Source organism: Thamnophis sirtalis, unplaced genomic scaffold (genome assembly GCF_051295495.1).
Source record: "Thamnophis sirtalis isolate CommonGarterSnake01/CBP01778 unplaced genomic scaffold, rThaSir2_p1.2 scaffold_9, whole genome shotgun sequence".
NCBI classification, from domain to species: domain Eukaryota; kingdom Metazoa; phylum Chordata; class Lepidosauria; order Squamata; family Natricidae; genus Thamnophis; species Thamnophis sirtalis.
The window spans coordinates 16,978,369-17,000,280 of record NW_028261389.1 but is presented as its reverse complement, the minus strand read 5'-3'; the positions used below and the strand labels follow the sequence as shown (position 1 = coordinate 17,000,280).

The following is a 21,912-nucleotide window of genomic DNA, read 5'->3' as shown; positions in this document are numbered from 1 at the left end:
CAGGAGTGTGCAGGAGCACCGGAAACCAGGAGCAGCTCCTGCCATTCACAGCTAAGCTTCTGGTTTCCAGTATGTGCATGTGTGCTGGTCACCTGTTCTTGCAGTTTCCAGGAGAACACCTGACTGATCTGCCAGTTTCCATGAAGAACAGCTGGCTGGTGTCCATCTGCACACCGAAAGACAGAAACTCAGCTTCCCGCATGCATGCTTTTCCGGTTTCTGGTGCTCCCACGAGTGTGAAGACCAGCTGGCAAGCGTGCATGTGCATTCCAGAACCCAGAAGAGCAACGGGTGACGGCTGACATGCTCAGAGATGCCCCTGCGTGCCACTTCCAGCACACGTGATATAGGTTTGCCATCACAGCCCTAGATATCAGAATTTATTCTTGTAACCTATGTGCAATAATAACAGTATTTCCCATCCCGCAAGAACAATACAGCTGTTAACAGTCATAGACCCTGGTATCAGACAACTGATTCAATCTTTCCATCCTAAATGGGCCCTTTTGGATATGGGGCCAGTCGGAGCCAACTAGTGATAGCCCAAATATTAGCCAAAAGAAGCAGCAAAGGAACAGCATTAACAGCTTCCTGGCTATAACTCCTTGGTGGCCCAGCTAGTCCTTCTCTTGAGGGACATGGCATTACCTACATTGTGCAGCTTCTCCTAAGCTATAGCAATAGCAATAGCAGTAGACTTATATACCGCTTCATAGGCCTTTCAGGCCTCTCTAAGCGGTTTACAGAGTCAGCATATTGCCCCCAACAACAATCTGGGTCCTCATTTTACCCACCTCGGAAGGATGGAAGGCTGAGTCAACCCTGAGCCGGTGAGATTTGAACCACTGAACTGCTGAACTAGCAGTCAGCTGAAGTGGCCTGCAGTACTGCACTCTACCCACTGCGCCACCTCGGCTATGGGAGGTCATCTTCCTTGGCCAACGCTAGAAAGTCAAGCGGGCATCCCCCAGACTTTGATGCGTGGAGTGGAAGCGTTCCTTGCTCCCCCTAGCTCTGTTAAAGGTAAAAGTAAAGGTTCCCCTTGCACATATGCACTAATCGTTCCCAACTCTAGGGGGCGGTGCTCATCTCCGTTTCAAAGCCGAAGAGTCAGCACTGTCCGAAGACATCTCCGTGGTCATGTTGCCGGCACAACTAAATGCCGAAGGCACATGGAATGCTGTTACCTTCCCACCAAAGGTGGTTCCTATTTTTTCTATTTGCATTTTTCCGTGCTAGGTTGGCAGAAGCTGGGACAAGTAACGGGAGCTCACCCTGTTACGTGGCACTAGGGATTCAAACCGCTGAACTGCCGACCTTTCTGATTGACAAGCTCAGCATCTTAGCCACTGAGTCACCGTTCTGTTAAGTTTGGAAAATAATAATCACCAGGTTTAGAACCTGCTTTCATGAAACAATCTGTCAAGGGTGGCAGGACACAGAGAGAGTCGACCTGGTTTCTCAATTTAAGACAAACCAGTTCCCAGTCCGGATTTCCAATCCTACTTATCAGTGTGGCCTTTGCTGCTTTATTTGTCAACCTTGGCTTCTTTGAGCATTGCTTGCCGGCATCCCAGCCTACCTCTCCTTTCCAGGAGCAAGCTTCATCCTGCCTCTTTCTCCCGAATCCTTGCCACTGCTGGCAGTGAAGCGTCTCCTACAATGTTCTATGCAGAGCTCAAAATACGCATTCATATCTTCCTCTCACACCCCAATTCCTACGTCTCCAGGGTCTTGCCTCATCTCTTTGGCTCCTTTCACTTTCTAGTTTTGGTGGAAAGATATCATCAAAAGAAAAAGCTTGCTGGAAGCTACCCTCCAACCAGCTCGTTCTCTTCAACCCCAAACAAAGCTATAAATCCCCTGGAAGACCTGGCTTTTCTCACTGAGTAAACTAATGACCAGGGGAAATAAAGATTGCTTTACGCTACTGCCCGCGTTCCCTCGCCCGCCCACAATGTATACGTTCAGTCAGGTTACCAAACATGGAACGGGCAAACGGAAGAGTCACTCACCTCTGCTCTTAACTTGCTCCCCCTAGAAATCAGCTGTGGAATAGAATGAAAAGTTAACAGGGGAGGTTCAGGGCCATGTGGAGAGGAAAAAGCGTTGTTTGAGCAAACAGTGTGTCTGCTGCTCCTCCCTCTCCCCTCCTCCTTTCCCTCCCCTAGCACCACAAGTGGCTTTCAAATAAATGATCACCAGAGGTCTGGGGGTGGCGGTGGGAGGCCTGGGAGGAAGCATGTATGTGCTTGTCTGGATGTTTGGTTGCAAAGGGAGGGAGGAGGGACGAAGAAGAGGGGTCACCCACAGCCGCTCCAGTCTCATAACATTTCTCCCCTTTATGAAGTTATGTAAGAGGGTGGGTGGGGACGGGACCTGCCAAAAGGCAGGCCGGCTGGCAGACAAAACACAGAATGAACGTCTTAGGGTATATCGAGGAGGGCAGGCGACTGGCGTTTTGCACTTCCTTGCAAAGGAGCCTCTTTGGAAGGGTCTGGGGTTCAAGACCACAAATACAGCCCTGTGATAGAAATGTGTGTGTCTGTGTGTGTGTGTGTGTGTGTCTGCTTGTCCCCCCCCCATTTCCCCCCTACATCTGGAACATTGCATTAGGGGTTTCATTTGTATTCCCTGCCTTGTTTCCTTCAGGAATTTCAGGCGTGGATATTAGCCCTACAATAGCCCTTTGAAGGAGACACAGCCGAGGGCTATTGGCAGGCTTTCCACATTGACAGGGGAGCTGAAGAGATTTTCTCTTCATCGAACAATCTAGCTGTCTTCTGTTGTTGTTGGTTTTTTTCCCCTCCTTCCCAGCCAACGTTCAGAGAATGCTAGGCAAGAGGCGCCAGGGTGTTTTCTAATATTTAACAGAATGACAGGGTTGGGAGGGACCTTGGGGGTCTTCTAGTCCAACCCTCTGCTCAAGCAGGAAACCTGACACCATTTCAGACAAATTGTTGTCCAAGCTCTTCTTAAAAACCTTCAGTGATGAAGCACCCCCAATTTCTGGAGGCAAGCTGTTCCACTGACTAATTGTTCTCACTGTCAGGAAATTTCTCCTCTCCTTGATTAGTTTCGACCCATTGCTTCTTGTCCTATGCTCAGGTGCTTTGGAGAATAACTTGACTCCCTCTTTTTTGTGGCAGTCCTTTCGATATTGGAAGACAGCTATCATGTCACTCCTAGTCCTTCTTTTCATTAAACTAGACTCCCTGCAACTGTTGTTCATATGTTTTATATAGACTAGAGTAGAGCAGAGCAGAAGAGAACAGAACAGAAAAAACAGAACAGAACAGAATAGAATAGGATAGGATAGAATAGAATATAATTTTTTATTGGCCAAGTGTGATTGGACACACAAGGAATTTGTCTGTGGTGCATATACTCTCAGTGTACATAAGGAAAATAAAATACATTCATCAAGAATAAAAAGATACAACACTTAGTGATAGTCAAAGTTACTAAAGCTATCAAATCATACTAGTAAATAAATAAAACAATACAAAGTGAAAGATACAAGCAACGTGGTTATAGTCATAAGTGGGAAGAGAGAGGTACTAGGAAGGAAGAGAAGAATAATAGTAAAACAGTCTTAGTAAATTATTTGACAGTGTTGTGGGAATTAGTTGTTTAGCAGAGTGATGGCATTCGGGGAAAAACTGTTCTTGTGTCCAGTTGTCTTGGTGTGCAGTGCTCTATAGCGTCATTTTGAGGGTAGAAGTTGAAACAATTTATGTGCAGGATGTGAGGGGTCTGTAAATATTTTCACAGCCCTCTTTTGGACTCGTGCCATATACAGGTCCTCAATGGAAGGGAGTTTGGTAGCAATTGTATTTTTCTGAAGATCTAATTATCCAATAGCAATAGCAATAGCAGTTAGACTATATACTGCTTCATAGGGCTTTCAGCCCTCTCTAAGCGGTTTACAGAGTCAGCATACTGCCCCCACAGTCTGGGTCCTCATTTCACCCACCTCGGAAGGATGGAAGGCTGAGTCAACCTTGAGCCGGTGAGATTTGAACCGCTGAACGGCAGATAGCAGTCAGCTGAAGTGGCCTGCAGTACTGCACCCTAACCACTGCGCCACCTCAGCTCCATTGAAGTCTATGTCTGTCTTGTTTGGTTGCAAAGCCAAACCAGACAGTTATGGAGATTATGGACAGTTATGCAGAAAGGCTAAAACCTACAAGATCACAGATAATGAGCCTCTTTTCACAATGCTTTATAATATAGCCCACCTCAGTACTGTCTTCTCAAAGCCAGTTCTCTCTACAATGGTTGTTTTGCCCGTACAGAGAAAATCACATAGCTAGCTAGTTTTGATGGAAGAGACGTGTCTGATCACCGAGCCTAAGAGGTGTGGAAGATACTAATGACATCCAATTCTCATGAAATATACCAGGAAACGTCTTAGCTTCCATGAAGTACGCAAGGAGAAAAGTTGACACTTCATCCAATAAAGGTCCTTCACCCCTAGGTCAAGCATATCACTGAAGTGAATAATTTTCTAGCAGATATCTACATATTGTTAACTGAAAATCAAACAGGAAATTCTGAATAAGAAAATACCTCAATTTAAGTTTCAGAAATGTCTTTATCCCCATTTCTTCTTCCTTTAAAAAAAATATAGGAGGTAGAGAACTAAGATATTTAAATTAACACTTGTTCCCATGCCAGCCTACTTTTGCATGGACAACATCTGTGATAAGATGTGACTGGAAAGGAACCTTAGAAGACCTCCAAGGTCCCTTCCAACTCTGCTATTGTATTATTGTATCAAGATTTTAAATGTCTTGACTTCCGCAAAATGCTTTAAAGGAGGCTACTTTTCAAAACTGTCCAGGGAAAAAATTGGTGTAAAATAAGCAAAAGACATGGATCACAACACATTTATCTTAGAATAGAATAACAAAGTTGGAAGGAACCTCGGGGAAAAGGGCGGCATATAAATGAAAAAAATCTAAATCCAACCCCCTGCCTAGGCAGGAAACCCTACACTACTTCAGACAAATGAATATCCAACATCTTCTTAAAAACATCCAGTGTTGGGGCATTCACAACTTCTGGAGGCAAGCTGTCCCACTGATTATTTCATTTCATTTTTTCATTTCATTTATTAAGATTTATAAGCCGCCCTTCTCCCTGAGGGGACTCAGGGCGGCTTACAATCACAGGGAAGGGGGTGCAATAATAAAAGACAAACAGTGAGTGAACAAAATAAAATAATAAAACACAACTTGCATTCAACAGTCAACACTCGGGCGGGTAATTTAAGAACTTATCCCCAGGCCTGCTGGGAGAGCCAGGTCTTAAGGGCCGTGCGGAAGGTCTGGATGGTGGTGAGGGTACGAATCTCAACGGGGAGATCGTTCCACAGGGTCGGAGCTGCAACAGAAAAGGCTCTCCTCCGTGTAGTCGCCAGTTGACATTGACTGGCAGATGGAATCCGGAGGAGGCCCAGTCTGTGCGATCTAATCGGTCGAAGGGAGGTAATCGGCAGAAGATTAATTGTTTTAACTGACAGGAAATTTCTCCTCAGTTCTAAGTTGTTTCTCTCCTTGACCAGTTTCCACCCATTGCTTCTTGTTCTACCCTGAGGTGCCTTGGAGAATAGCTTGACTCCCTCTTCTTTGTGGCAGCTCCTGAGATATTGGAACATTGCTATCCTGTCTCCCCTAGTCCTTCTTTTCATTAAACTAGACATACCCAGTTCCTGCAACTGTTCTTCATATGTTTTAGTCTCCAGTCCCCTAATCATCTTTGTTGCTCTTCTCTGCACTCTTTCTAGAGTCTCCACATCTTTTCTACATTGTGGCGACCAAAACTGAGCACAGTATTCCAAGTGTGGCCTTACCAAGGCATTAATAAAGTGGTATTAACACTTCAAGTGATCTTGATTCTCTCCCTCTGTTTATGCAGCCTAAAACTGTGTAGGCTTTTTTTTTTTTGGCAGCTGCTGCACACTGCTGGCTCATATTTAAATAGCTGTCCACTGGGACTTTGAAGATCTTGAAAGATCTGCACAGGCTGCCATTTGCCTACCAGCACAAGTTAAATTGTAGGGTTATTTTTGAAATCCTAAAGTTATTTAGATGAGCAGGCGAGACCCTGCTGAAGATGCCTCCATTGCTAAATCTAATTCTCATAGTTATTTAGAGCAAGCTGGCTTGGGTGTTCACGCTGTAGGAAGTTAGCGCCTATCCCTCTCCTAGAAAAATGAAATATCCTGGGAAATATTGAAAAGGCAGAATATTATATTTCCCTGGATAAGAAACGGAGAAACATGTTTTAAGTAGGAAACAGACTCACTCTTAATAGCCCCCACCTTTGTTAATGGGCCATTAAAAAAGCTTGGGTCAGTCTATTCTACATAACAATGATCCCCCTTCAGCTCCAGGATGATGGGATTCAGGCATGATAATATTACCCTTTACCCCTCTCACCACAGGGCACCTGGGAAAAAGCAATGCCCAACCAAACTTGGACTCAAAGCACAACCTATAGAGTTGCCCCTGCATGGCCCCATGGGAGTTTGATAACCAATCAGAATACACTTCTTACACAGGAACAGGAAACAGAGAGGTGGGGCCGAACAGAGAGTGCGTAAAACCAGGATCTTTCAGCCCTTCTTTCTCTTTTCTTCTTCACTGAACATCTGGAAGCATGTGATCCCCCTTTTCTATTCAGGACCTCAAATCATGTGGTCCTGTCCACCATTAAACCATCTCTCCAAGCAGCCTCCATGTTTCCAGTGTCTTTTTCCCTACTTGGGACTGAACCCAGAAGGACATTTTTTGCCAACAACACAAACGTAAAAGCAGAATATGAATTCAATAAACAAACAAACAAAAATGAATGGATCGTTTCATTAAATTTCTCCAGGGGAGGGGAAAATTCTCCAACAGGGTCTCAAGAGAAGGACCCTCTCTTGGGGCTTATACAACCCCATCTACTGTATCCTTTTGTCCCCCTGCCCCCCCCCCCAAGGATGCCTGGGAGATGACAGAAAACTGAAGAAATCGTATCACCTTTGTTCTGAGTCAAGCACATTAGAGCAAGACAGATAATGACAGCTGAGACATTGCACAAGATATTTAAAAGATCTTTGTCTCAAAAGGTCAAACTCCCCAAAGGTTGTATTTCTTTATCATGGGTTATATTAAAGGATTGATAGAGCAATCTTAGTTGGGAAGTGGGCATAAATTGACATAGCAAACAATTCATTCCATCCAAGCCCTGCCTACTAATGTTGGTCAGGGGTTAAGGGAGGGTTTTCTGAAAGGAGGCCAAGGGAATTTTTGAGGTTTTGCCTTTTATCCTTATACCATTGTAACTACATCAAATATGCCAACTACAGAATGCTACGGATTTGAACCAAAGCCATTTGGAGCCATGAAAGCATTTTTTAATTCTAAAGATCTGTGATGATGAACCCATGGAACATGTGCCACAGGTAGCACGCGGAGCTGTTTGTCTGGGCATGTGAGGGTTGCCCTGTCAGCTAGCCAGTGTGCATATGCGCGCTGGCCAGCTGACTTCGGCCTTCTTTTGAGGCTATTTTTCGTCCTCCGGAGGCTTCAGGGAAGCCTCCGGAGCACAAAAGACCAGTCCTACGGGCAAACCGGAAGTTAGGAACGGACTTCTGATTTGCTCGTAGGGCTGGTTTTAGCCTTCCAGAGCATTCAGGGAAGCCTCCTGAAGACCCCTGAAGACTCCGGAGGGCTAAAACTGGTTCTATGAGCAAACTGCAAGTCCGTTCCTGAACTTCTGGTTTGCTCGTAGGGCCGGTCTTTCATGCTCCGGAGGCTTCAAGGAAGCTCCTGAAGGCTCCGGAGGACTAAAACCGGCTCTACGAGCAAACTGCAAGTCCGTTCCTGAACTTCTGGTTTGCTCGTAGGGCCGGTCTTTAGGAAGCTCCTAAAGCCCCCGGAGGGCCTCCGGGGTGGGAGGCTGTTTTCACCTTCCTCAGGCTCCTATAAAGCCTCTGGAGCCTGGGGAGAAAAAAACATGCCAAAAACTTGGTGGAGCGCTGGTGGTGCGCTCATGTGTGCTGGTGTTGTGCGCATAGCATTATGGGTGTGGCACACCTGCGCATGACCCCCCTACGCTCCTCCCGCTTTTGGTACCCAAGCCAAAAAAGGTTCGGCATCACTGCTATAGATCAAACTGAAGGCCTGGGGCCCAGATTCAGCCCATGGGTTGCTTAGATCTGGCCCATGGGGCCACCCTGAAAACAGTGAAGGACCGGCCCACGGTGCCTCTGCCAGTGAAAACGGAGCTTGCGAGGGATGCAGGCGGAAGTCCCGAGCTCCATTTTCGCTGGCAGAGGGTTGCAGGAGGCTGTCGCAGCCAAAATCGGAGGTTGGAAGCCCGTTTTCACTAGCAGAACACTCGGGCCACCACAGGTGCCCCTGACACGAGTGATGTTGAGCTGGCCACGCCCACCCTGGCCACTCCCCCACCCTCCCACCCCTGAGGTCAGACACAACTCTGATGCAGCCATCAATGAAATCAGCTTTGACACCCTTACTATAGATACACCTGAATCAGTTTTTACCCTAGTGATAGATACACATCACCCAAGATATACACCCCAAACACACTTTCCAGTAGGTTCGACTATACTTGAATTTCCAAGTAAGCATATATGCGACTACACCACAAATGTGGGGACCTCGGCGCACTCTGAGTTTGCTTGTTTGCTTGCAGTTGTTTCCTTACCAAACTATGTAACATCGTCAGTGCTAGTAGGGAATGGAGTGAGTCTCATTTTATATACTAACGGCTTCTCTTCTATCTATACAACAAATGCTATATAAAGCTAGATATTGACTAGCATTATGGTGCAAGCCATGGTATTCCCTATTGAAGCCTAAGTTGAAGGAGCAAGATAGGAAGACTATTGACTGAGAGTGCCATGGATAACAAAGAAAATGAACAAATGCTTTCTCACTTGATGCACAAATGACCATGCTTAAATTATCCTACAATTATGCAAAGACCGAGCTTTCTGGAGAAGGCTGTAATGTTGGGAATGTTGGAACGAAAGACAAGAAGAGAACAACCAGCAGGAAAGGTATAGTGGTTACAATTACAGTGGTGATGGGGTTGGGGGGCGCGTTTTTTGGGATTTCTGAAGAACCAGGTTAGAACCAGATCATAATCTACCTATGATTAATCTACAGACATAATCTACAGACCATAATCTACAGAGATAATCTACCTATGTCAGGGGTGCAAAACTAAAGGCCCATGGGGCAGATCTAGCCCATAGGGTGCTTAGATCTGGGCTGTGGGCCTGCCCTGGAAACAGCCCACAGTGTCTCTGCCAGCTTGACATCACTCATGTTGGGGGCACCCCTCCCAGGTTCCGTTTTTGGCTGTAACAGTCTCCTGCAGGACTCCAAGCTCCATTTTCATTGGCAGAGTGCTGCAGGGGGCCATCACAACCGAAAACAGAGCCTGGGAGGGGTGCCCCTGATACAAATGATGTTGAACTGGCCCCGCCCAACCGGGCCACACCCACTCAGCCCCCAAGGTCAAACACAACCCTGATGCAGTCCTCAATGAAATCAAGAATCAACAATGACTTGAGGGCTTACAGTTAATCAATCAGTCAAGGTAATCTTGTTAATCCAATGCTTTCCCATTTGGTTGGCATTTTATAACTCTGAGCATTTGGAGCTGGGACTTCTTAGAATTGCCATTTTATATCTCTGCATGGTGCTCAGTGGGAGAAAGCTGTTTTAAAATCTTTTAAAATACAAGAATGCAATTGCTAAACCTGTTATTATAGCATTTTCCTAAGAAGAAAAATGTATCAACTCAACTCAATATTAGGGCAGTTAAGCATCAGTTCATATTAATTTGTCGCACCTTCTCAACCATTTCAATTTATCAATTTATGATGAAGTTGTTATGTGGTTGCATATTTATGAAACATCATTCTACAGTATCCATTGTTGTTTAGTATCTATCTATGGCCTGAGGTTTAATCAATCAATGCATTATTTTCATGCATTTATAGTTAGATTATAACTAGAGTGATAATCTATAAGAAGAAAACCTTTAAATGAATCTGGCATTGGGGAAAACCTTCAAAATGTATTGACTAATTCAGACAGTTTATTTAAATGATTTCTGGGACAGTACAAACATATGAATTATATCAAATTATGAGCACATCTTAGATAATTTTTATTCCAAATTGCACAAATTTAACATGTGTTTAATCAATATGTTAACAGATTATTGGACAAATATTCTTAATTAAAAAACAGACTTTAGAAGGGAACAAATCTAATTAATTTGCTGGCCAAAACTGGTTTTAATAATATACCATAGAAAATGGACAAGTATTCTGGTTATAATGAAAACAAAACACATACTCAACCAAACCTTCTAAATCCCATTAATCTCACTGGAAAAATAAATTATGACCCTTTATTTATTTCATTAAACTTCATTTAAAATCTCACTTTTGCTCTTATAAGTTACCAGCCTATTAAAATAGAGTGTCATAAATACGTTAAAAATGGACCTCTATATATACATTGTAAGGTTTCTTCAAGGAAATCAGGACACTATACATATATTTGCAACACATATATTTGAAATTGTCTCAATGCCCCAAAGACAACAGCCTAGCCACCATGCCAGTGGGTGATAATTTAAATGTTCCAGCCCATCACTTATAGGCAACGATCCAAAGTTGTTTAAGGTTGGCCAACAGATTTTCTAAAAAAAATAAATCTAAAATTCTAAAAACATCTGGCAATCTAAAAGTGCTCTCATACCTTTCTCATCCAATCAACATGCACAATAATCCTATTATTTATTGTGTTCATTTTACACCCCACCCATATGGTTTGCCAAGCAATTTCTTAGCAGTGTCTTAGCTTCCAGTGTTGGGAAACCTTTGCAATGTCACTAGAAAGATAAAGTTTTTTAAAAAAATAAAATAAAAACAAGGGTGAATGAGATTAGAAATAATCCAGGTGATCAGAAACACATAAATAGAGTAACGAAAACAGCTGCTGTATTATGAATGCCACCATTTTCATTTCCATTGGCTAAGACCAGAAATGACACCTAACATGTTTTCTGTGCTTAGAGAAATTCCTAGAACAGTCTCTATTATATTATGCAAGAAACCGCATTGAAATCTGCAGTTCAAGTTGGGGAAGCACTTTGAGGTTCATAAGATCCTGGAGGGCAGCTCCATTGGGATCTGTCAGTTTTGTATCCGCTCTGACTCTAATTAAAAATAAACATTTGAATGTTTTTTTTTTAAAGTTAAACGGGAAGCAAGCCTGCCCCAAAGCAAAGCACCAATCTCTAGCACTCTGTGGTTTTATAATAATGTCTCTTGGTCCAATGTAGCAATAGCAATAGCAGTAGACTTATATACCGCTTCATAGGGCTTTCAGCCCTCTCTAAGCGGTTTACAGAGAGTCAGCATATTGCCCCCAACAATCTGGGTCCTCATTTTACCCACCTCGGAAGGATGGAAGGCTGAGTCAACCCTGAGCCGGTGAGATTTGAACCGCTGAACTGCTGATCTAGCAGTAGCCTGCAGTGCTGCATTTAACCACTGCGCCACCTTGGCATGTAGGGCTAAGAGCCGAGGTGGCACAGTGGTTAGAGTGCAATACTGAAGGCTAATTCAGCTGACTGCTAGCTGCAGTTCGCCAGTTCAAATCTCACCGGCTCAAGGTTGACTCAGCCTTCCATCCTTCCGAGGTGGGTAAAACGAGGACCCATATTGTTGGGGGCAGTACGCTGACTCTGTAAACCTCTTAGTGGGGGCTGAAAAAGCACTATGAAGCGGTCTATAAATCTAAGTGCTATTGCTACACAGACCTTCTAAGAAAACAACATTGGTAAATAGATGTAACCCAGTGCTTTCCTTAGAAATGTGTCCTACTGCTCTCTCCCCATAATGATAGGGTCGAATGGCATGCAATATCAGGCGTATTGTCAAACTCAAGGCCCGGGGGCTGGATCCAGCCCACAGGTGCTTAGATCTGACTTGCAGGGCCGCCCTGAAAACAGCAAAGGACTGCCCTGCAGTGCCTCTGCCAGCAAAAACAGTCTCAGGAGGGCTGAGGGTTGCAGGAGGCCAGCGCAGCCGAAAACAGAGCTTGGGAGCCCATTTGTGTTGCGTCCTCTTGACGCAGCCGGCAGCCAAGCCACACCTTGCAGGAAGCTGATTGGTCCTGGCACGGCTGCTGGCTGGCGGGAAAATTGCGGTCTTCCTATTGGCCGGCCGCCTGACAGCTATTCGTATAAATAGCTGTCAGGCGGCGCTGTCCAGCGCGCGTGTTCTGAACCTGCTGTTAATGTTACTATTGTTAATAAAGAGTTCAGTTATTTACCTCAGCGCCTCCTCGTACTTAAAAAATTTCATTGGCAGAGCACTCGGGCCCCCAGAGACGCCCCCAACACAAGTGACATCAAGCTGGCCACACCCACCCTGGCCATTCCCCCCTCATGGTCAAACACAATCCTGATGTGGCCCTCAATGAAATCAAGTTTGACACCCCTGTCGTAGAAGGTAGAGAGAAGTAGGGGAATAGCCTCTCACCGAATGCACTTTATGATTTATATATTTATATATAGATACATTTTGTGACTGTATATTATACAAGGGCATAATAAAATGTACCAACAACCAAAAGGCATCAGTGATTGAACCAATGAACTATGGTCCTTTCCTCAGATATATATATTCCCATCCTGTTTTTAAATATTAAACTTTTATTGGAGCATTTTGAAGCCCTGTGTGTCAATACTATCGCGCAAATTGCTAACTAGAAAGGTTATCCGCTTTTTAAATTGGTTTTTTTTTTTTTTGCTTAATCAGCTTTGAAGAAGCACGTGATACCAGCCATGTGAACAAAAAGTGATGTGCTATGTAATTTGTAGATAGCAATGCAAGGTAGCCATGATCTGACTTCCTGCTCTTTTTTTCCGGTTCGTCACCGCAAATTGGTCCTTCAAAATCAAACCCTAATGAAAATATAATGAGGACAAAGCTGACTGTTGCATGGAAAGTTAGATATCCATTTCAGGAAGTCCTCTTAACCCGCTATACGAAGGTTTCCTGCAAATGTTTCTGGATCTTTTTAACTCATGCCCCGAGTCGGTAGGCAGTCTGGAATCCAAACAGACATTTTATTTATCATGAAGATCCAAAACTTTATTTACTCCCTCCAGTAAGCCTACTATAAAGCACAGGAGATGAATTCCTGAGTCCTATCTAAATATCTTATCTGAACAGATTGACATGTATGGCATCTCATCAGTCCTTAAGTGGAGAGGGGATAACTCTCCATAATGAATTAATGGTCTGGCCGATAATTTGATTTTCTTTTAATTGTTCTTCTGTGTCTTCCAACTATCACTAATCCTTAAGTTATATAACTTTAGTCCAGTAATAATTGCTCTATTATAGCTAATAAAACAGACGGACAGTGTGGCAAAATAGAATTTCAGAGCTCTGAAAGATATCCCCATCTTCAGGAATGTTCTTGCCTTGCCAAAACCTAGCAGGTTTAAGACATAGGTCCTCTTTTAAACAAAATACACCATTTCTGCCCAGCTAATAATATGAGTGGTACAGTGGCCTAGTGGAGGAGCTCTTGCCTCACAATCAGGAGGCTATAAGTTCAATCCTAGGTAGAGGCAGATATTTCTCTCTCTGGGCACAATGAGAATATATCTGCTGAATATAACTCTGCATTGGCAACAGGAAGGGCATCCGGCCAGTAAACATTCAGCTCCTTTCAATTGCCCGGACTCCATCCTGCAAGGGATTAGGGGGTCATTAAAAGAAGATGGTGATAATGATGATATCAGATAATAATAGGCAATCCCACTGAATATTTCAGAGACCTGCAGAAGCATTAGCTGCTCTCTTTCTCTCTCCTGCCCACTTATTTTTTGTTGAAAAATTCTCTTCTGTTGAAATTGCTCACCTGGGTAAATACACATGAATTACATGATTGATGTAAATCACACTCCAATTTGGAGCCATGTTGGGGAGGGGGCTCATAAGCAAGGTAATGCGCAGCTTCTTACTTGCATGATTTCTAGCAAATTTCACCATATCTGGAAGAAACTTTCTGGTTTTAGAAGGAAGCAAATTCAGAGAGATAACGAAGATGCTTCTAATGTCATATTTCTCCTCTGGACTCATGAAACCCACGCATGCAGTTGGGCAGTCACAAAATTGAGTTTAAATCGTAATAACAATAAACTTAATCACCAATCAGCAACAAACTTTAGGCTCACAATTTGCTGCCTCAATTTAACTATAGCAGTGAGGGTCGCTTGGCAGTACAAACTGAGTAGGAACTCCTCAACTGGGGTGCTGCTGTTGGTGTGTGTGTGGGGGGGGTTCATGAGCTGTGTGCATGCATCTCTTAGAGGGACCATAGCAGAGGTGGGTTCCTACCAGTTCGCACCTATTCGGTAGAACCGGTTCGTCAAATCTACCAAACCGGTTAGAAGAGGTTCCACCAGTGGACCCGGAAAGCAGGCCACACCTACAGAAGAGGTTCCAAATTTTTTTGAAACCCACCACTGGTCCTTGGATATGATTATTCTACACTATCATGCTCATATTTATAAAACTCAGTGCCTCTGTGAAAGGTAAGGATGACTACTGCGTTTGTGGTGCAATCAGAACATTGCGTGTGTTGAAGTTGTTTTAACGCAAACCAAAGATGCCTTTTCAAAAACAAGTTTACATCATATTCTTATGCATTCCAGTGCTGTGTGTGAGGTAATTTAAGGTGGTTCTGACAAGTGTCATCAGCATCTTCATATCCGGTCACATGAGCGGCAAGCCACTCCCATCTGGTCACATGGGTGGCAAGCCACTCCCACAAAGGAGGCCACACCCACAGAGTAGATTCAAACAATTTTTGAAACCCACCACTGGACCATAGCCTCAGAACAGAAATATGGCTTTGGTCCCTGCTTAATCCTGACTATGGTAGCACCAGGCAGTCTTGTTGCTGTAGTTCATACAAGCTGCAGTTCCCCTTCTCTATCTCCACCAGCAGCCCAGTTTGAATGAGGTTTGACTATCACTATTAACCACACAAAGTAGACAAATCTAATCCGGTTATACCCATCTGTGGATTTGCCACTCTTTGCTGCCCTAGCTACATTGAAGTTTTGATGATCTTCTGCTGATTCAAAAGCGTATGACTGACAGTTAATAACAAGGTCTAGATGTGAAACATTATTTTTTTTTCTTGAGAATTTTCCTGAGAAAGGATTTGATGCTTTTTCAATCATTCTAAACATTTCGGGCTCATCTAAACACCTAAAATTCATATATTTTCTATTTTGGCTATGTCCTCCACAAAGTATCTGTTACCAGGTATTGTGAGTTAGGCTCTGCCATGACATCATTACCCAAATGATTAAAATTACATCATCATGAGAAAGTGTGATGACACTGGGCCCCTTGCCAGGGCCCCTCTATTGAAAAGGGGCCATAACAGTGCCAGCCTCGTTCTGCCTTTACTACATTGTAAAGTTGTGATATTACTGCAGAGAAATTCTGTCAGTGTTTATGAGAGTTCCTGACTTGGCAGAGACATGGTAACAAGGTCAGCCAATGAATTGACATGACAATTGGGTCAGCCAATGAACAGTATTTGCTGTCTGAGCAACAAGGAGACAGCAAGGAGCCTGGGCGTGGCTTAGCTCTGTAGCTCTGAGTCAGTGCTGAACTAAAAACTAGTCTGCTGCTCTGAACTGAAACTGAAACTGTTCTCTCTTCTCCCTGTGTTTGCTTATATTTACTACCCCGTTAAAAAACCTGCTTTTGGTATTGTATATATGCATTATGTTTTATTAAAAGTTAATTAATCCTGCCGAATCAGTTACCTGTGTGTGCTTTCTGTACATGATTGCTGCTGCACACTCTGACAAATTCTAATGCAATCTTCAAAGTATATCCTTTTACAATAAAAATGTTAGGTCAGCGGTATGAAAAATAAACACAGCATATTCATCAGAAAATGCTCTAATGTGAAATACAAATGCAAATTGATTGTGTTGGTGATATTCTAAGGAAAGCTGTTCATGAGAAAATAAAAAAAATTAGCTACAGTTTCTCATCCAGTCGACATTATATAATTTCTGTTTCTATCCTTAATATTGCATGTGCAGATTTTTTTTAAAAAAAGTTACCAAATAATAGCATCAAGGAAGTTCATGCATGTTCCAGCAATGACCAAGCTGCAGAAGTTCCTTTGGGAACTGAGGACCCAGTGGTGGGATTCAGCCAGTTTGCACCTATTCGGGAGAACTGGTTGTTAACTTTCTAATCAGTTTGGAGAACCGGTTGTTGGAAGAAATCTCATTTTTTTTTCCCACTTTACAGGGCTAATTCTGTAAGGAAGGCAGGAAGGAAACATTCTGATGTTGTTTCTAGCCTAATTCTTATTGCCCTGCTTATAGAAACTGCCTCTCTCGTTAACCCTTATTACATTGTAACAGCTAAGGCGAAGCGCCCTTCGACCTGAGTGACGTTGAGTTGGCCATGTTCACATGACCACCGAGCCCCGCCTACCTAGCTGGTCATTAGGTCAGAGAACTAATAACAGCAAACACAAACATATACTTCAATACTCATTGTTACTTGGTTCCAACAGGCACAATGACTACCAAAAACAATGAGTACCAAACAATTTTTCCCAAAAGGAATAATGTAGTGAGCTATAAGGCAGCCAATACTGACAAGTTCTAGCTTGTGTGTTGAATACTAAACAAACAATGAGTACTGGGACAAAATGTTCATATCAAAATGCTGTTAAGTACCAATTTCAATGAATTCCAAGGCTCTTGAGTACCAAGGTTTTACTGTACTGGTCTTAAAAAGATCAAAGTGGAGAAAATGGAATTTATTGCAAAGAGCAAGGCGTATGTTGTTATACCATGTGCATTTTTGTTTTATGGATAGAAATGTGAAGATGATGATCAGTTTATACTTTGATGTCCCCCAGATTGTAGGGAAAATGGTAAAGGATTGTGGGAGTTGTATTCTGAAGGCATCAGATCACTAAATATCTTCACCATATATCTTGACTTACATACCACAGCAACTAAGGATATACCTTACTCTCAGCTATCCTGGTTTGCCAATCAATATTTACAGTAGGTGAAGAGAAGGCAATTTAGAATCTTCAGGTATTTTGAAATGCAGTTCCCATCGTTAATTGCCATACTATCTAAGGCTGATGGAAATGGAATTCTAAAACATTGAAAGAATGCCAACTTTAGGATTCACATTTGAGCAAAATGGTAATACTTCATCCATACAACCATGACGAAAACATGCCATGCGCAAACCAAGTTACAAAGAAACCCACCGATCCTAAGTGGAAACTTCTTCCCAATCAAATAATTCAAATAGATTTATGCATATTCGGTTTAAGATTGAACTCTTCCTAATGGTTCCACCACAAAACCGCGGTAGACAAAAGCGCGCTTGACGAAAGCGCGTATGTGACGTCATCACAGCGCGACAAAAGCATCGCGCTGTGATCGATAAATGTAAAATTAAAGCGAAAACCTTACCCTAACCCCCCCAAACCTAACCCTAACTCTAAACCTAAACCTAACCCTTAACCTAACCCCAAACCTAACCCTAAACCTAACCCTTAACCTAACGCTAAACCTAACGCTAACCCTTAACCTAATGCTAAACGTAACCCTAACGCTCTAAACCTAACCCTAACCCTAACCCTTAACCTAACCCTAACCCTAACCCTAAACCTAACCCTTACCTTTATGTGAATTGGCTTGCTTTAATTTTATTTTTATTTCAATTTTTAATTTTTTTCGGCGCGCTGTGATGACGTCATGTACGCGCTTTCGTCGAGTGCGCTTTTGTGGACCGCGGTTTTGACGGGTCACGCTTCCTAATTACAGAACTTGAAAGTCTAGTTATGGAACGTAAAAGTTCAGGCACAGATCTAGAAACAAAGGAACTAACATCATAGGCAGCGATTTTGACAAGTATCAGCCTATAATCTTGATTAGGACTAATATATTGGTGTTGAAAAGCTCTGGACAACCAGTAGATGGCATCAAGGAGACATAGAAAACAGTAAGTCTTTGTTGCCCTCTAATGGTTATCTGTAGGTTTGTATGGTAGCCATTGCTCTGATGTAGCGTTATTCAAATTGGCAGCTATATGTGGATTTGAACTCCGAGCATTGCCTAACCAGCATAGCAAAACAAGGAACAACTTCCACCTGTAAAAAACTGGGATAGAAAATACAAAAACTATTTACATGGAGTAAGGCAAGATTTTGGGGAATATGAATCCCCATCCAAACAAGGCAGGAAGAGCCAGAACTGTACAAATACCATACCAAGGATCCTGGGCAAGAATTTTAAAAAGGATGTGAAAAAGAGATGTGGGAAAATAACTAAGGGATTTTAGATGTTGGGAAAATATTGCAGAAGGGCATAAAAATATGCAATCAACTTATTCATTTCTGGACAGGAAGAATATATCATATTTTTCAGAGTATAAGACGCTCTGAAGTATAAGATGCATCTAGCTTTTGGGGAGGAAAATAAGAGAAAAATCTACCTCTGCCTCCCAGCAATTTGCTTCCTTGCAGCAAACAGAAAACAGCCTCTTTCAGTTTCAGTTTAGCCTAATTAGCACAAGAAAAAAAATCTGCCTCCCAGCAATTTGCCTCCTTGCAGCAAACAGCAAACAGCCTGTTTCAGTTTCGCCTGATTAGCACAAGAAAAAAAATCTGCCTCTGCCTCCCAGAAATTTGCCTCCTTGCAGCAAACAGGGTGTTTCAGTTTCAATTTCAGCACAGCCTGATTAGCACAAGCAGCTGATTGTTGGTTGGATCAGTCTCCCGATGATCAGCTATTTCAGGCTGCAGGGATTTCCATACCTTATTGCTGCCTCCCTGCAGCCCTGAACAGTTCTTTACAGCCTCTGCACACCCCATTTTCAGCCTCTGAGTACCCCATTTTCTGCCCATTCCAGGCAGCGGGGATCAGAATGGGAAGAAAATGGAGGCTGAAAAATGGGCACGAAGGCTGAAAGCAGCCTGAAATAGCTGATGGTCGAGAGGCCAATCCAACCGACAATCAGCTGCTTGTGTTAATCAAGCTGTGCTGAAACTGAAACAGGCTGTTTGCTGCAAGGAGACAAATTACTGGGAGGCAGAGGCCAAAGGGTGGGGCCCGACAAGTGGGTGGGACTACATTTGGTGTATAAGATGCATCCAAATGTTTACCCTCTTTTAGGGGAGGAAAAGTGCATCTTATACTCTGAAAAATACAATAACTATTTTTTTCACAGTTCTTTACAGGCCTCTCTAAGTGGTTTACAGAGTCAGCCTATTGCCCCCAACAATCTGGGTCCTCATTTTACCCACCTCGATAGGATGGAAGGCTGAGTCAACTTTGAGCCTGGTGAGATTTGAACTACCAAATTGCAGGCAGCCAACAGGCAACAGAAGTAGCCTGCAATACTGCACTCTAACCACTGCACCACTGATATCGTAAAAGAATGGTTTTTTTTATAGTTTCCCATGCTTCATAAACTGGACATAGAGAACTGCTTCACAAACTACTTCAAATTCCAAAATCTTGTAAGGCAAAATATATGTATGGCCATTTACACAGAACATAAATATCAAACATAGCTAACTTGTATATACAACAAAAGCTACATATAGCACATTAAATTTACTTGGTATCAGTAAGGTATATATTGATTAAAATTTAATTGAGAGGCAGCTTGTAAGAGAGGTGAGAGTTCATGCCATCTAAATGATGGGGGAAAAAATCTATTTAAAAGGATAAAAGCAGTACCGATTGAAGGATTATGGCTGAAACATATAGGGTGCACCTTGTTGAAGAAGGCGGCAATGTATAAACCTCAACAAAGATTTAAGTGGCCCACTGAGACAAGTGTTTTGCAGCTCTAGACCATTACAAATGTGATTTTTACATCCTTCATTTACAAGAGACTGGCTACAATGGGCATTTTGCATACCATTATCTGAATAACAAAGGGATCCCAAGGGCTATAACCTGCACCAAATCCTGTTTGAATTTGAAATCATCCTACTATTCTAGTTTTTAAAAAAAACAAGATTTCCAGCAGTCAACTAGAGATTTTTTCTATTGTTCCCAGACACAGTCAGGTTCCTCTTTACCCAATGCACAAATTCAGAATTTCATTAGCTGTCATTAAAAAAAGGCCAATAAAACCCTGTGTGTCCTTTCAGAGGTTGAAGAATGGATCCCAGCAGCAAAATTACTGGCTGCAGAGTAAGAATACCAAGTATTTACACTTCAATGATACCTGAGAATGTGACTCCACCTTTCTCTGACCTGTGATAAAGATCACCTATAAATAATGCATCTCTTCCTCCTGTACCCATCTAGCATTTGATATAATAAGGTATCTCACCAATCCACCAATCCTTCTTTGAAGCTTTGCAAACACAGCATATTTATGGTCTATTCAGAAACGATGAGATTTCGGGGTGCCTTTGGCTCGGTTTTCTCCTGACGGCCCCTAATGCTATAATCCAGGTTTGCAAAGCCCAGCTCCCGTGGTTAATTTCTGCATTTGAACTCTAGTAAAACCACATGACGTTCTCCCTATCGAGGGGACACAGGGGTGAGGTTGCATTTTGGCAATCGAACAATGCAACGTTGCCTCTGGAAATTTTTGTGCCCTTTGGGATAGAGTAAGCAATCCACGACATATGAGATCTGCTTTAGATTTAGATCCTGATCTTTTAAATGTACCAGTCACCTAATGTAACCTCTCTATATATGTTTCTGCGTGTATCAAAAATACACAGGATTTCATAAGTTCATCCTGCCACTAAGCCAGCTTTCTTGGAAATCAGAGCCCCCAAAGAAATACCTCTGCCAATATAAATTTAAGCTGTCAGTTCTTCTCTAATGATCACTGGTGGCAATAGAGTAAGGCTGCATCACCTCTGCCTCTTCAAGATTCAGGGGAGAACAGGATGTTACAGTCCCCGAGGGAAAGTACAAATTAAATCCCCTATTTCCATTCCAGATATAGACAAGACCCAACTGCTGATTGACTCTTGGAGGATGGCACTCTCTACTAGAGGTGTGGACAGCACATCAGTTTGAAGGAAAAAGCAAGTCATCAGGACATTCAGTTCTGTCGGTCAAAGGAAGAGTTCAGTAGGAACAGCCAGAACAATACTGGTGTTGCCTTTTAGCACCTGCTGTTGAGCAGCTGCCTCACTGTGTCTAAGGGTAGGACAGGTGTCAGGGTTCCAAATAGCATCCAAAATTAAATCAGAGTCCAAGGCAAAGGATTCCTCGAAGTTCCAATTTATTAAAAGAGCCATGTTGGCACACCTGGGAAAACCCAAATCTGAAAGCTTGCAGGTTTTCCCCACCCAGTTGAAAGTTCAAGATCCTACCCCAACACCCACAAGTTCATCATATGGTCTAATCTTCCACTGCCATGAAGGCAGATTCCTCCCATCCAATTCCGTCCAGGTGCAGAGACAAAGATGACCTTGAGTTTCTAAGAAGAATGTTATTATGGCTACATATCACCCAACTCCTTATAATCCCCTCTCCCATTTTCCCACAATAGAAAGTAGACAGTAGAGAGTGTGGCAGGCCTGAAGTCCAAAAGAAAAAATGGCTTGCAGGCATGACAACAGGCATTGCTTGGATGCCAACCTCAATCTATTCTAGCCATTATGCATTAGGAAATAGTGCTAGCAATAGCAATAGTGAGGGTGAAGGTTCGCTCTCTGAGCCTATGGGTTAGTTTCTGAATGATTCGTTACCAGGTTAGCTAACATCTTCAGTGGAGTTTTGGCAGTGGTGGGATTCAAC

At 43.0% G+C, this 21,912-nt stretch overlaps 1 protein-coding gene across 2 annotated transcripts in view; it reads right to left on the bottom strand.

Moving 5' to 3' along the window:
- LOC106553070 (sodium- and chloride-dependent betaine transporter) overlaps positions 1 to 20,607 on the bottom strand; it is a 99,236-nt gene extending 78,629 nt beyond the window's left edge. The window contains exon 1 of one of the 2 annotated variants that reach the window (XM_087722939.1): positions 20,483 to 20,607. In XM_087722939.1, coding sequence (XP_087579065.1) covers positions 20,483 to 20,523 — 41 coding nt within the window. In that variant the 5' untranslated portion in view covers positions 20,524 to 20,607. Of the gene's footprint in view, positions 1 to 2,015; positions 2,154 to 20,482 lie in introns of those variants that run through there. The other variant, XM_087722940.1, reaches the window with a different exon arrangement.
- Between the last annotated feature and the right edge of the window lie 1,305 nt (positions 20,608 to 21,912).